The 15,168-nt window shown below is 47.0% G+C and overlaps 1 protein-coding gene across 1 annotated transcript in view; it reads right to left on the bottom strand.

Moving 5' to 3' along the window:
• PPP1R9A (protein phosphatase 1 regulatory subunit 9A) overlaps positions 1 to 15,168 on the bottom strand; it is a 165,154-nt gene that overhangs the window by 19,072 nt on the left and 130,914 nt on the right. The window contains 4 exon segments of the mRNA XM_072154339.1: positions 4,407 to 4,578; positions 4,690 to 4,786; positions 6,135 to 6,364; positions 7,596 to 7,649. Of these exon segments, the coding sequence (XP_072010440.1) occupies positions 4,407 to 4,578; positions 4,690 to 4,786; positions 6,135 to 6,364; positions 7,596 to 7,649 (553 nt within the window).

Genomic DNA, 15,168 nt, shown 5'->3' with positions numbered 1-15,168 from the left:
GATATAATCAGCCTGAACCCGATCAAACACATTAGATAGTGACGGATATGGTATCTAGTGGAATGTGCTGAGTGACTGGATGACATCCTTTCAGTGTTTAAACTGCAATAAAAAAGTGAAATTGATAAAAAATAAAAAAAAATAAATAAAATTTTTCCAAAAAAGTGATGGCAAAACATTCCGGGAAATAATAAAAATAAAACGTGCATGGTGTGAATGACTCATTCGCCTCTCACCTCGGCAGTGGGATGGGGGGGATGACTGATTGATTCGAGAAGGAATCAAAGAGCCTTGTAAACCGCTGGCAGGTTTTTTTTTTTTTTTTTTCAATAACTTTATTGCAAAAGTGAACGCACTCCCCTTCCCCACCCCCCACGGACCAACGTAAGACATGATTCCGAAATATCGGCAAACGAAGTACGGAACAGGATCGATGGCGGCAAACGGTCAAACATTTGGGTTTTTTTTTTTTTTACATTGGTCGTGACATCACAGTTTCGTGGTTAAACAATAAATGCAGAGTTAGAAATCTTTTCCGACAACTTCCCTTAGAAAGATAAGAACAATGATGTAGATTTTTTAATTTTTAGGTGATTATAGGCATCCCCCAAATACTTTATTGGTGTCCTCTTAAAGGGAATATGACCTTGCAAGACGGCAGCCAGTGCTATGTATTGTCCCTGGAGAGATGTGCAATCAGACTTTTGTGTATGTTGTTAGTAGCAGCAGGACTGTGATATATGGATTTACATTCCAGGATTGTAGCCTCTCCAAGTGCACTGGGAGTGTGTCCTCGCACTGCTGTACACTGTGCTCTCTGCAGCAAATGTTGTGTACTGTCCCTGGAGAGGTGTGGAATCAGACTTTTGTGTGTGTTAGTAGCAGCAGGACTGTGATACATGGATTTATATTCCAGGATTGTAGATTCTCCAAGTGCACTGGGAGTGTGTCCTCGCACTGCTGTGCTCTCTGCAGCGAATCTTGTGTACTGCCCCTGGAGAGATGTGTAATAATAGTAGCAGCAGGACTGTGATATATGGATTTATATTCCTGGATTGTAGATTCTCCAAGTGCACTGGGGATGTGTTCTTACACTGCTGTGCTCTCTGCAGCGAATGTTGTGTATTGTCCTTGGAGAGATGTGTGATAGTAATAGCAGCAGGACTGTGATTTATGGATTTATATTCCAGGATTGTAGATTCTCCAAGTGCACTGGGGGTGTGTCCTCACACTGCTGTGCTCTCTGCAGCGAATGTTGTGTACTGCCCCTGGAGAGATGTGTAATAATAGTAGCAGCAGGACTGTGATTTATGGATTTATATTCCAGCATTGTAGATTCTCCAAGTGCACAAGGAGCATGTTCTCACACTGCTGTGCTCTGTGCGCCCTGCAGCAAGTGTAAGGTATTGTCCCTGGAGAGATGTGTAATATGACCTTTGTGTGTGTTGTAACTGTGAACTATGGATTTATATTCCAGGATTGTAGCTTCTAGATGTGTTTCCTCACACTACTGTGCTCCTAGCTCTCTGCAACCTGTGCTATCCCTGGAGAGCTGTAAAATCATATCTTTGTTTATATTGTTAGTTGCAGCCATTCAAAATAGTAGCTTATCCAAGTGCACTGTGGGCGTGTCCTTACACTGCTGTGCTCTTTTCACAAACTTGTGTAGCAGTTCGGCAAAAGCACAGCAGTGTGAGGGCATGCTCCAAATGAACTGCGCCACAGGCCCCACCTTTTGCTTTGGCTAAATGCTGAGCCAGGCTTCAAGTTGTGTAGTACAGCAGTCACTTAGTGCATAGGAGAGCAGCTGTGAAGCTGTTCAATGCAGAAATCTAAGAGCACAGCAGTTTTAGGACACCAAGTCCAGCTACAATCCTGGAATATAAATCCATATATATAACAGTACTGTGGCTACTCATGATACACACAAAGGTCTGATTACACATGTCTCCAGGGACAATATCTAACACTGGCTGCAGATTTACATTCCCTTTCAGTTCCCTTCTGCTTTGGAGCTGCTCATCTTACACCTAATATGTTTAGTGCATAGGGGGTCGTTTTCTTTCACGAGGAGCCTGAGGGTGTTAAAGTGTTGACCTTAGTCATGCTGAGATTTCCTGCTTTGAGTGAGACAGAAGGGGCTGCTGTATGCAGTGTCAGGACACAGAGTAGTTCCCCTGGCAGTGAGGGATAGTTCTGGTTGGGCTACAATAAGGAAACTTTGCTCGGAATCCAATGGAATTAGAAGTGGACACAAGTTTGGGTTTTCATCTCCATTGGTGGTGGGTTCCACTTCCCTAATCGGAAACTTTTAATGATATGGAACTATAGATGGCGCCACCACCTGCCAGACCCAGAGCTACGACTCTCTGCCTGGATATAGCACTTTGTGTTGTAGGTTATTCGTGGTATCTAGTGGTTGCATTGTTGAGTCTTGGAAGCCACATCTTCCATACTTGACTTGTATTTCTTATCATCTGTGCATTGAGGTCTCCTTCTTCTCTATGGGCTTTATATTCCTAGCTACTATCTTGTTTGGGAAGCGTATAAGAAGTTCCTAGTCACTGCCCGATACCACAGATCATAGGTGACATCAATGTGATGCTCCCAACCAAAGAAGACCTAATGCTCTCCATTGGTGGGTCATAAGTAGCAATGTGTCCTGCTGACTACCATGAAGATCTCGGGGCTTGTGTTGGATTCCCATTTGCACACAAATTATATCTTTGGGAAGGACTTTTTGCCTATTGTGAAACATGGACAACTTTAAAGGAGGTGACCAACCAAAACTGATCTCCTTCCATGCCATAGAGATGTGCCAGTAGACATCTATGAGCTTGGACCTTGACAGATTCCAAAATGAGCTCCATGACTTCTTTATAACAGGTCATTCAGGACGTTGGTATTATGGTAAAACTGATAGTTTTGGTGTATTTCAGTTCAGAAAACTGGTGGTGGCCCCAGTTCAATGACTTCATCAATGAGCTGTTACGACATATGGCCATCTCTTAGGTCAGGAGATAAGTTTTGGTTGATGCCCTGGTACATGTTTAATGCGATTTGGGCGCGGTGACTAAGGTCTACATGGAAACATCTGTAGTTATCATATCACTGGGGTGCATCACGGGAGGTGTGGATTAGGGGCATGGACATCTGTTATGTCCTATGTTGAGGGTAGGGGCTGGTAATCATGGAGGGAAGGAGCCCCACTGATGGATGTAAGGCCACCCCACCTTCTATGGATGTGTTATCAATATTGTCATTCTGAAAAATCCCTTTAAAGGAATCTACCATCACAATCCATCATGATACACCAGGAAGACGTAATCATAGCTCCATCTTCCATAGATCCATCTTCTATTATTTGTCATCCACGGCCTCTTTCCTTCTAAAATTCAACATGTAAAATTATGCTAATGAACCAGAAGAACTCTGGGGGCGTTACCAGAGCCCTTTCGTGCTGTAGCTTCCCAGTCTGTTACTTTGTGCTGGAGCACTTCTCCCTCCAACTTAGTGAGATAACAGCAGGGAGAGGAAGGAAGAGCCAGTGTAACAGCCTGTGAAGCTGGGCCTTTGGTAATGCCCCCAAGACCATCATTTTTAAAGTTGATTTTAGAAGGCATTGAGTGGACCTGAAGTTTACTTTTGGGTTTGGTCACACAACCCGGACATATTTCGGATTGGTGGCTGCACAACGAATCCGGAAAATTGACTCCCCTAGCTACTAGTCGTGGCTATGACTGGCCACGGGGACACCGTTGGGTTCGCTTATCTCTAGGAAGGAGGCCATGGATAAGAAATATAAGAAGATACCACAGTCCCGGTGCCTGGATCTATGAGTAATGTCCCGGGTTTATCAGGATGGATTGTGATTGGAGATTTCCTTCAATTCTACCAATGGGAAACAGTCAGTGAGCTGGTTGCATGACTCATCCTATTACTCGGCAAATTCTCCAAAAATTTTAGATATTTGAAACCTCAGAATGAATCACTCCTACATGGTCCAAACTCTGAATCGGTCCATGATGTCCTCTCAGTTTATTTGATGTACAATCAACACAAAACATGTCTGTATATATATATAATATGTATATTTCACCCCTCCCCCACTCCCGTTGCGTTGTTTGTGTTTGTCTCTCTTTGTTTTGTTAAAGTTTTTTTTGTAGTAAACGATAAGACAACTTGATCTGGACCAGAGGAAAACGTATACAGCGATGGCGCCGGTGTGTGACCATACAGCAATGACACTGATACATTGTAACGCAGAGAAATGTTGCGAGCGCTGGGCGGAGCCGCGCTGCTCGTTACATGCATTATGCATATTGCCAGGAGGGTCAGATAGTTTTTTTTTTTTTTTGTATTTTTTTTTTTCCCAACTCAAGATTTTTTTCAATGTTTCAACAAACCTTCCTTCAGGCCGTCCGAGCTCGGCTCTTGCTTTTCGCCCAAATCGTCGGCTGTAACTCCGCTCGAGTCGTCGCCGACACATGTCCTGCTCTCAAAAATGTTGTTGTTGTTGTTCACTTGGCTTCCGTTTTGCTTGAGGAGCCGAAAAACCTCCGCTTCCAGGTCCCTGATCTAGAAGACATTGGGGGGAGTGACCGAAATGCGTTGGAATTTCTGTATAGCCCCGCCCCCTGCACCTTTCTTAATAACCAAACCCCCTGGGACATGGGTCATGTTACTCACACGTGACTGCAAGTTTTGGACTTCTGTGAGATGAACTTTTTCCATGTCTTCGATTTTCTTTTTCTCGACTTCTTGCCGCTTCATGAAGTCGACCTCCCTAAAATATATAAAAATACAAAGGTGAATATGCTGAAAAGAAATCTCCCATCACGATCCATCATAATAAACCAAGGACATTACTCATAGATCCAGACACCGGGACTGTGGTATCTTCTTATATGTGTTATCCGTGGCCTCCTGCCTTCTAATATCAACTTTTACAATTATGCTAATAAGTCAGAAGTGCTTTGGGGGCATTACGAGAGCCCTCCATGCTGTAGCTTCACAGGTTGTTACACTGTCTTCCCCTCCCCTGATCCCTCAGCACTTCCCTCTTCCTTTTGCTATTGTAATCTCACGGCAGCAGCACACAGTGGGCGGTAGGAGCCTCTTCATGGTGTAGCTTCATAGGCTGTTACACTGTGGAAGAACACTTCCTCCTCCCACTATGTGAGATTAGAGCAGGCAGAAGGGGGTGGAAGTGCTGAGGGAGCAGGAATGAGACAGTGTAACAGCCTGTGAAGCTACAGCATGGAAGAGCTCTAGAAACGCCCCCCCCCCCAGAGCGCGTCTGATTCATTAGTTTTCTTTCAAAACTTGATTTTAGAAGGAAGGAGGTCATGGATAACATATATAAGAAGATACCACAGACCCGGTGCCTGGAGTAATGTCCCTGGTTTATCAGGATGGATTCTGATTGTAGGTTTCCTTTACAAGGATTGTCCCACAGAAATCAGGTTGCTGGAGCTATGACAGCAGGGACTTCCAATGATCAGACACGGAAAGACCCTACTAGTCCCTGAAGTGGTGGAGCATACAGACCACGCATAAACAGACCACGGTATCAGCAAACCATGGTATGACCAGACCACAATATCAGCAGACCACCGGATCAGCAGACCACAATATCAGCAGATCACGACATCAGCAGACCACGGGATCAGCAGACCATGGGATCAGCAGACCACGGGATCAGCAGACCATGGTATGACCAGACCACAATATCAGCAGACCACCGGATCAGCAGACCACAATATCAGCAGATCACGACATCAGCAGACCACGGGATCAGCAGACCATGGGATCAGCAGACCATGGTATGACCAGACCACAATATCAGCAGACCACCGGATCAGCAGACCACGACATCAGCAGACCACGGGATCAGCAGACCATGGTATGACCAGACCACAATATCAGCAGACCACGACATCAGCAGACCACGGCATTAGCAGACCACAATATCAGCAGATCACGACATCAGCAGACCACGGGATCAGCAGACCACGGGATCAGCAGACCATGGGATCAGCAGACCACAATATCAGCAGACCACGGTATGAGCAGACCACAGTATCAGCAAACCATGGAATCAGCAGATCACAGAATCCTAGTAGATGTCTTACTTCTGCTGAAAATCCTTGATGAGCTTCTTGGCCTTGTTGTACTTCTTCTCCAGCGCCTGGTACTGACTCTGCGTCTCCTTTAGGTGCTCGTTGACAGTGTGACACAGGGTCTGAGCCTCGATCCAGTAACTCTCCAGCTTCATCATTCTGTCCTTGTTCTCCTCGATGTTCTGCTGCAGTTGGTTCTTCTCCAGTTCCCACCGAACCTTCTCATTCTCTGCAGATTTAAGCTGAAGAAATAGAAAGACATCTCCTAATCCGTCATATAATCCAATCCAATACATCTATTTATCTATCTCATATGTATGCACATTTTTTTGGTTGTATTTTAGTGACTTTTTGGGTGCATTGAAGAATTTGTGGGGAATAAATGACCCCCCTTATATTTATACATCACTTATATATCTAATTATCATTCTTCTATCTATCTCATATCTATCTATCTATCTATCTCTATCCCATATGTATCCCATATCTATGTATCTATCTATCTCATATCTATCTATATCTACCCCACATCTATCTATATCTATCCCACATCTATCTATATCTATCACACATCTATCTATCTCATATCTATCTATCTATCTATCTATCTCATATCTATCTATCTATCTCATATCTATCTATCTATCTCATATCTATCTATCTATCTATCTCATATCTATCTATCTCATATCTATCTATCTATCTCATATCTATCTATCTATCTCATATCTATCTATCTATCTCTATCCCATATGTATCCCATATCTATGTATCTATCTATCTCACATCTATCTATATCTATCACACATCTATCTATCTAATATCTATCTATCTCATATCTATCTATCTATCTCATATCTATATATCTATCTATCTATCTCACATCTATCTATATCTATCACACATCTATCTATCTAATATCTATCTCCTATCTATCTCATATCTATCTATCTATCTATCTCATATCTATCTATCTATCTATCTATCTATCTATCTCTATCTAATATCTATCTCATATCTATCTATCTATCTATCGATCTCTATCTAATATCTATCTCATATCTATCTATCTATCTATCTATCTATCTATCTATCTATCTATCTATCTATCTCATATCTATCCCATATCTATCTATCTCTCTCATATCTCTCTCTCTCATATCTATCTTTCTCATATCTATCTATCTCTCTCATATCTATATATCTATCTATAATTATAATCCCTGATGGGGACATATTTTGTCAATCCCACTCATGAGAATAAATTACCAGTCTTATTATAGCAGCTGGTGTCTGCTGTGACGGCTGCGGTGCCCATTTTCAGTGAAAATCCCCAAAATATGCGTCATCCCTGAGCGTGTGAGAGGCGTCGGTGTCCTCCTGCTGCTCCCCCCATTCCTCTCGGCGGATCACACATCACACACAGCAGCTCCGGTGGTGGCGGCCGCGGAGGTTGGATAATTGCAGTCTTACCTTTGTTTTCAGCTTCTGTATTTCGGCTTCGGTGACGGCATGCTTAATCTGCAGCTGCAAGGAGATAAAGGGAGAGAAGGATCAGGACGGGATGACAGGAGGAGGGGGGGGACGCGTGGATGGCGGAGGGTCCGGGGAAAGGCTGCAGTGCAGTAGCTAGTAAATTATAATGTCTCGCTGAGAAAAAAAACCCTATATACAGGGTCAGTCTTCAGCGCTGGATCTGACGGATGCCTGGTAGGAGTAATCTCCGGAAACACTGAGGGGCATCCGACCCGCCGCCATGAGATAAAACCGTAAACATAAACATCTCCGACGCAACAGTCTGCAGCCGGAGGAGGGGGCTCATCCCCTGGTTACATAACAGCGGGATACAGGACCACCGCAACGTCCCTGCTGCAGCGACATGTTATGTGATACTACACAGCAGGAGGCATAACGGCAGGTGCTATAAGAACGTGGGGGGGGGCTATAAACAGAGATGAGATAGAGTATTACCCCATCCTAAGTGTCTCCTGTGAGTGAGGATACAGACATCGCTGCAGGATACGATGGATTTGAAGATGATTTTTTAAAATAGGGATAGTGAAGGGTTACTAAGGGGGGTATGGAGTCACAGCAGCAGGGAGGACCGGGGGTAGGAGTATGATGTACCACCACAAGGGGGCGTGACCCCATACACACATGGACAGAATTGTTGGTTTCTCCTTGTTTAATGAAAGTAAAACCCACAATGGTCAAAGAAATGACTGAATCTAAAAAAAAAAAAAAAAAATCTATAAAAATAAATTACATTTCTATGAAAATGAACAAATGAAAGGCAGACATTGCTTTCCATCCATACTTTAAAGGGAACCTGTCAGCAGAAGTTGGCCTAATAAACCACTACCACTATGTTGCCAAGCAGCATCATGTTTCTTTCATGGCCCAGTGTGGTGGTATGATCCAGAAAAACTACTTTTAAGTGTGACGTAAACTGGTTGTATAAAGTCAAGGAGGCGGAGAGTTTAACACTGAAGTCAAGCTCTCTCCTCCTCAGAAAGCTCCTTCAGTAATTGATGGTCCTACATCCAGAGACATCACTAACCAGATCTCCGGAAGTCCGATACATGTCAATCACAGAGGAGGAGGAGCTCAGAGCTCCCCACCCTGACTTCAGTGTTAAACTCTCCTCAAAGTGGACTTAGTTGGAGACGACCAACGAGGACAGCATTGCTGAAAACAAACCATACAACACCAAGACTACAATTTGCAAAACTACACATTGACCAGTCAAAAAGCTTCTGTGAGAAGGTCCTATGGGCAGATGCGACAAAAATTTAACTTTTTGACAAGGCACATCGGTTCTATGTTGACGGACAGAGAAAGGAAACATATCTTGAAAACAACAACATGGAGGAAGCTGTTGTGTTTTGGGGCTGCTTTGCTGCATCTGGCACAGGGGGTGGTCCCGTATCAGAAAGTTTGGGCTCAGTCGCAGGTCATTGGTCTTGCAACAGGATAATGACCCAAAACACACCTAAAAACACCCAAGAATAGCTGAGAGGAGAACATTGGACTATTCTGAAGTGGCTTCTAAGAGTGTGGACCTAAATCATATTGAGTATCTGTGACCATTGTGGGTTTTTCTTTTACTAAACAAGGGGCCCCACTGATTCTGTCCACGTGTGGATGGGCCCGGCCTCCGGTCACGTTATTAACCACGTTGTCGCAGCTGCAGAAAGAAAAAAAAGTCCTTGAAAATAAACCAACTTGGGCACAGACCTAATAATCCCCTAATGAGACGTCTTTGTTGACGAGCCGTGACTGTTCGGTGGTATTCTTATTCCTTTGCTCTTCTGTCTCATTTTTTGGGAAAGGAAACACAGTAATTTGCAGGAGCGCTCCGCCTGAGAGCTGATAATTACAGTATTTATATGTACTTTTCCATTTAACAATAGCAGGGAACAGAGCGGAAACAATTCACTGATAATCCCAGCATGGAACACATTTCTATTTTCTGTATTTTTTGGACATATGTTGTTTACACATCACATCTAGGAGGAGGTGGGGCCAGTGTGATAGCCCCTCCCCTGCTTAACTTTGGTTTGATGGTGCCCTTTTTGCCATTAAGACAAGTTTAAATTGATACTCTCTGCTCAGACCTTTTCCATAAATCTTATCAAGATGAGTACAAGATAAGTAATGTCATGTATGTACACAGTGACTGCACCAGCAGCAGAATAGTGAGTGCAGCTCTGGAGTATAATACAGGATGTAACTCAGGATCAGTACAGGATAAGTAATGTCATGTATGTACACAGTGACTGCACCAGCAGCAGAATAGTGAGTGCAGCTCTGGAGTATAATACAGGGTGTAACTCAGGATCAGTACAGGATAAGTAATGTCATGTATGTACACAGTGACTGCACCAGCAGCAGAATAGTGAGTGCAGATCTGGGGTATAATACAGGATGTAACTCAGGATCAGTACAGGATAAGTAATGTCATGTATGTACACAGTGACTGCACCAGCAGCAGAATAGTGAGTGCAGCTCTGGAGTATAATACAGGGTGTAACTCAGGATCAGTACAGGATAAGTAATGTCTTGTATGTACACAGTGACTGCACCAGCAGCAGAATAGTGAGTGCAGCTCTGGGGTATAATACAGGGTGTAACTCAGGATCAGTACAGGATAAGTGATGTCATGTATGTACACAGTGACTGCACCAGCAGCAGAATAGTGAGTGCAGCTCTGGAGTATAATACAGGATGTAACTCAGGATCAGTGCAGGATAAGTAATGTCATGTATGTACACAGTGACTGCACCAGCAGCAGAATAGTGAGTGCAGCTCTGGAGTATAATACAGGATGTAACTCAGGATCAGTGCAGGATAAGTAATGTCATGTATGTACACAGTGACTGCACCAGCAGCAGAATAGTGCGTGCATCTCTGGAGATCGTTATCTCATTAGCAGAGGGTGTGGCTGTGTGTGGAGCTGCTGTGTGTTTGTGCTCCTGAGCTCCTGGAGGAAGATCTGCCCGCCCAGGGCCTGCTCTCTCCTCTCCCAGGGAGGGAGTTAGGTTCCTGGGGATGAGTGAGGGAGCCAAGTCCCAGGCTCCTGCTTCCCGGTCTAGGCCGGCGGGAGGCAGGAAAGGACAGCAACCGGCCAGCGCTATGGAGGACTCAGGGGTGAGACGTTCCACCCGGAGTCGTAGCAATACGGCTCCTGCTCCCCCTGAGAAGCGGAGAACCCAGAAGCTGAATGCCCAAGTCGGTGCGGGTGAGAGCGGTCCTTCCGGGGCTGGAGCCATGAAGCGGAGTGCTCACAGGGGTAAGGCTGACCATGCGGGGGGAGGCTGGGCGGTGCAGGGGCCCCGGGAGTCTTTGTCCACCTATGCCTCCCGGGTCCAGAGCCACCTCTGTGAGTACGAAGAGGCAACTAAGACCATCAGGAGGCTCCGGGAGGAGCTGCGTTGTGCCCGTGCCAGGGTGAATACAGCAATGGGGAAGCAGAGGACGGAGATTACCAGTGAAATTAAAAGACTAAAATCAGACATTGAGAAGCTTCTTATAAGAAAGACTTTTATTAGCGAGAACGGCGGTCCATTCAAGGAAAAATTGTTGAATGATGACAGATTTGCAGACATGGCTGATAACAGAGAGCAGAGGCTGAAGGGGTTGCAGCCTGTGAGCCAGGTGGAGGAGGAGGATGATGATGATGATAACGAGCAGCAGTTCCCACCTGGCGGCCTGCAGGAAGATCAGCAGGCCTCGTGCAGTGGGCCCCCTGCAGGACAGCCAGCAGTAACACCTCGCTCGGGGGAGGACAGTGACACCGGCAGCCAGGGAGGGGCGCTCATGGCAGAGATCCGGCTGCTCGAGTCCCCAGTGCGCATGGAGAACTTTTCTTTTGGTGACGAACTCCCAGAGGAAGCCGCTGGGGGGAGCAGCCGGAGGAAGGTGAAGAAGACCAGGCCAAAGCAGCAAGAAGAGGTACGTTTCATCTTTACCCCCCTCCCTGTACACCCCCCCGGGCAAAGCGCAGGGTCAGCTCACTGTGCAAGCCCTGCTACCCAAACCCCCCCGAGTTCTGCTGTGGACCCGGTGCAAAGGTGCAGGGAGATTACAAAGCCAGGTGGCGAGGTGCAAGGCTCCATCTCTGCTTGTAGTAGTGTAAATGGAGCAGGGAAAGCATCGGCTGAAAGGCCGGACACTGAGTGTCGCCCCGCGGGGGGCGCTCCATCTAGCACCGGCACTGTGGCCTGCTCCCCAGGGGGAGGGGGGGGCAGCCTGGTGTCGGCGTCTGTTACGGGTCCCAGTCCCAGTCCTCCCAGCGGTGGCGATTTCTCCATGGGAAAAAAAGTCCTGTTTTGTATTGGAACTGGTAATACTGAAAATAGACATCCTGTAGAGACTGGCGAAAGACGGACGGCGAGCAAACGCAAACTGACATCTGACGCCGAAGAAGCAGAGGGCAAAAGCCAATCTGGGGTTGGGGTCACCTCTGGACAGATCATGCAGGCCGGGGGAATTGGTTCTGTGGAGGTGGCCTCTGCCCCTATGGCCAGAGATGCTGAGGCTGTCCTGCCGTCCGTCGTTACTGCTGGTCCAGTGAGTGTGAATGGTGCTGTGGCTGAAGGGTCGTTATCAGGGGTAGAAAATGCAGGTGATGGTGGTGCTGTGAGTAGAGATGGTGGTATGGAGAGAGGTATTGCTGGGACTAGTGGTGCTGCTATGGTGGGAGGTGATGTTGTTACTATGAGTGGAAGTGTTGCTGTGGATGAGGGGGCTGTTGTGAGTGGCGGGGCTGCTGTGAGTGGAGATGGTGGTATGGAGAGAGTTATTGCTGGGACTAGTGGTGCTGCTATGGCGGGAGGTGTTGCTGTAACTGGGGAGGTTCCTGTGAGTAGAGATACTGGTGTGGCTGGAGGTGTTGCTGGGACTTGTGGTGATGCTATGGTGGGAGGTGATGGTGTTGTGGGATGTTTTGCACGTAATAAGAGGGCTGTTATGGGTGGGGGTATGGTGGGATCTGGTCCTGTTGTGCCCCCAGCGGTGGCAACCCCCAGCGGTGGCAGAAGTTATGCCAGTGTCACTGCTGGGGGAGATTTCGCATCCTCCTCGTCTTCGGGCCCTAGGGGCAATATTTTGCAGCAGCGTCTTCTGGAAGCTCTGAGAAAAGGGGAAAGATCAATCACTGTAGAGGGTGGAGAGGTTGATCTGTCCTTCTGGATAGAGAGGCACGGCCTTGGAGCCTTCCGAGAAAATAGAGGGGGGGAAACTGCATGGTCCCTCCCGACAGCCGGGCCAGGTGGCGCCCGTAGGAATGTGGTCCGTCTTAGGTGGCGGGGCAGTGATGCGTGTCCACCTAGAACTAAGGTGGTTGAGCTCCTCCTAGAGATGGGCTTCAAGGCGATAGACATCTTTGCCTTGATTCATCCTTATGGCACATCTGAGTTCGATGTCAGTTTTGTTCGCCCAGAGGGACTTGAGCTCTTCTGGGGGAATTATGAGCTGAAAAAGAACATGCCCGGTTGGCGAGACTTTGCTGTTCAGGCGGTGTCTCGCCAAAACCAGGTCAAGAAAGTGACCGTTTTAACCCGTAATGAATCACTTTCTTGCTATGACATCATGACTTGGCTTGGGCGATATGGTGAAGTATTGGAGACGCCAAGGAAAAATCGGGACGAGTTTGGTATCTGGTCAGGGGCCTGGACCTTTATGATGAAGTTAAAGGTTTCAGGTAACTCGGTTGGCCACGCTCTCAGAATCCTCCCATTATGAGAGTATGGATGAGGATAGTAGGGCGTGGCTACAGGAAAAGCGCAAGCAGGGCAAAAGGAAAAAGAAAAAGAAGGGAGATTTACAATCTTCTCTCACCCTGACTCAGAAGCCAAAGGAAGGTAAAGCTGATTCTCCTCTGGTTGGTCTTTCCAACCGGTTCCAAGCCCTTGACAACGTCTCTGCCTCAGAGGTTGAGGGTGAGGTTCCGGAGAGGGCAGGAGGGCTTTCAGGAGATGCTGAGTCTTCCGCTGGGGATGCTTCGTCCTCAGAATGGGAGACTGACCTGGAGTCCGGAGACGAGGATGAAAGAGCTGATATGGACACTACAGTTTCAAAAAAGAGAGGGAAAGGGTCCTCTTCTGAAACTGAAGAGAAGGGCGGTGGGAAAAAGAAAGCGGTCTAACTCAATCACTCTTGATGGCGGCACCCACTCCATTGACGCTGGCGTCCATTAATGTCGCCAGCATTAAGTCTGATGCGGCTAGATTTGCGGCCTTTGATTTTCTCGGCCGCGTTGAAGCCGACATTTTATTTTTGCAGGAGACCAGGCTGCCAGATTTGGCGGCCGTGTTTAAAGCTAAGAGGGAATGGAGACACGGGCCTTCCTATTGGTCTCTTGCGGCCGATCCGTATAGCGGAGTGGCGGTCCTTTTTGCCGCACCGGTAGAATGCCGACGAGTTATTGAGTTAGAAATGGGGAGGTGCCTGATCCTGGATGTTCTCATGAAGGGACAAGAACTTCGCCTAATTAACATCTATGGTCCCCAGTCCAAGTGGGACAGGAAGTGTCTCTTTATGAGGATCAAGCCCTACCTTTTTACAAGTCGGCAGGTGGTCTTTGGAGGGGACTTCAATGCTGTCACGAGGTCCCAGGATAGGGGAGGTTCCAGAGACAAGCTGACTTATGATAACGTCGCTCTTAATAGCATAGCTAGTGAGGCTCGCCTGGTGGATGTCCACATCCGGCACACCCCAGGCCACGCGGGGTTCACCTATTATAGGGGTAGCTGCAGGTCTAGAATAGACAGGTTTTATTTAAAGGAGGAAGCCATTTCTTCACCAGTTTCTGTTGTTGAGGTGGAATTCTCCGATCACTGTTTAATTTTGTTTTCTCTGAATGTTACAGAGACCCCCCGGATGGGAAGAGGCTACTGGAAGCTCAATTCGTCTCTCCTGGAAGAAGCAGAGATAAGACAATCCTTTGAGGACTTTCTTCAGAGCCAGGTACCATTGCTGGGCCTTTGTAGCAGTAAGTCAGAGTGGTGGGAGATGCTCAAGAAAAGGGTGGCGAGATTCTTCCGCCAGCTCTCGAGCCTCAGGAGCCTGGACAGGTACCGCCTGTATCAGGGCCTGAGGAGGAAACTCGAGCATCTCGTCTCGACTGGAGGTAGTCGTGAGGACATCTCCAGAGTGAAATCCTTGCTGAAGAGGTGTCAGTACGATAGACACGCATCTTTGGTTTTTGAGAGGGATTACGGGAAATACCGCTCGCCCGACCCTTACAGAAACTGCAAGATGTCAGTGAATGGTAAAGTTGTCACGGGACTGGTTGACAGTACGGGATCCCTGAAAAGGTCCAGATCAGGGATTCTGGAGGTCGTCAGATCCTTCTACTCGCACCTCTTGGGCAGGAAGGATCTAGATCGGGATGTGATGTCGGCTTTCCTGGCTGAAACTGTCCCTGAGCCAGGAGTAGACCCCTCTCTTGATGTTTTGACCGAAGTGATCAGGGAAGAGGAAGTCAGCCGGGCGATTGAAGGGCTCGCCCTCAAGAAATCGCCGGGTCCGGATGGCTTAACAT

This window comes from Engystomops pustulosus, chromosome 5, assembly GCF_040894005.1.
Source record: "Engystomops pustulosus chromosome 5, aEngPut4.maternal, whole genome shotgun sequence".
NCBI classification, from domain to species: domain Eukaryota; kingdom Metazoa; phylum Chordata; class Amphibia; order Anura; family Leptodactylidae; genus Engystomops; species Engystomops pustulosus.
The sequence above is the reverse complement of the archived record's forward strand: the minus strand, read 5'-3'. Positions and strand labels throughout refer to the sequence as shown.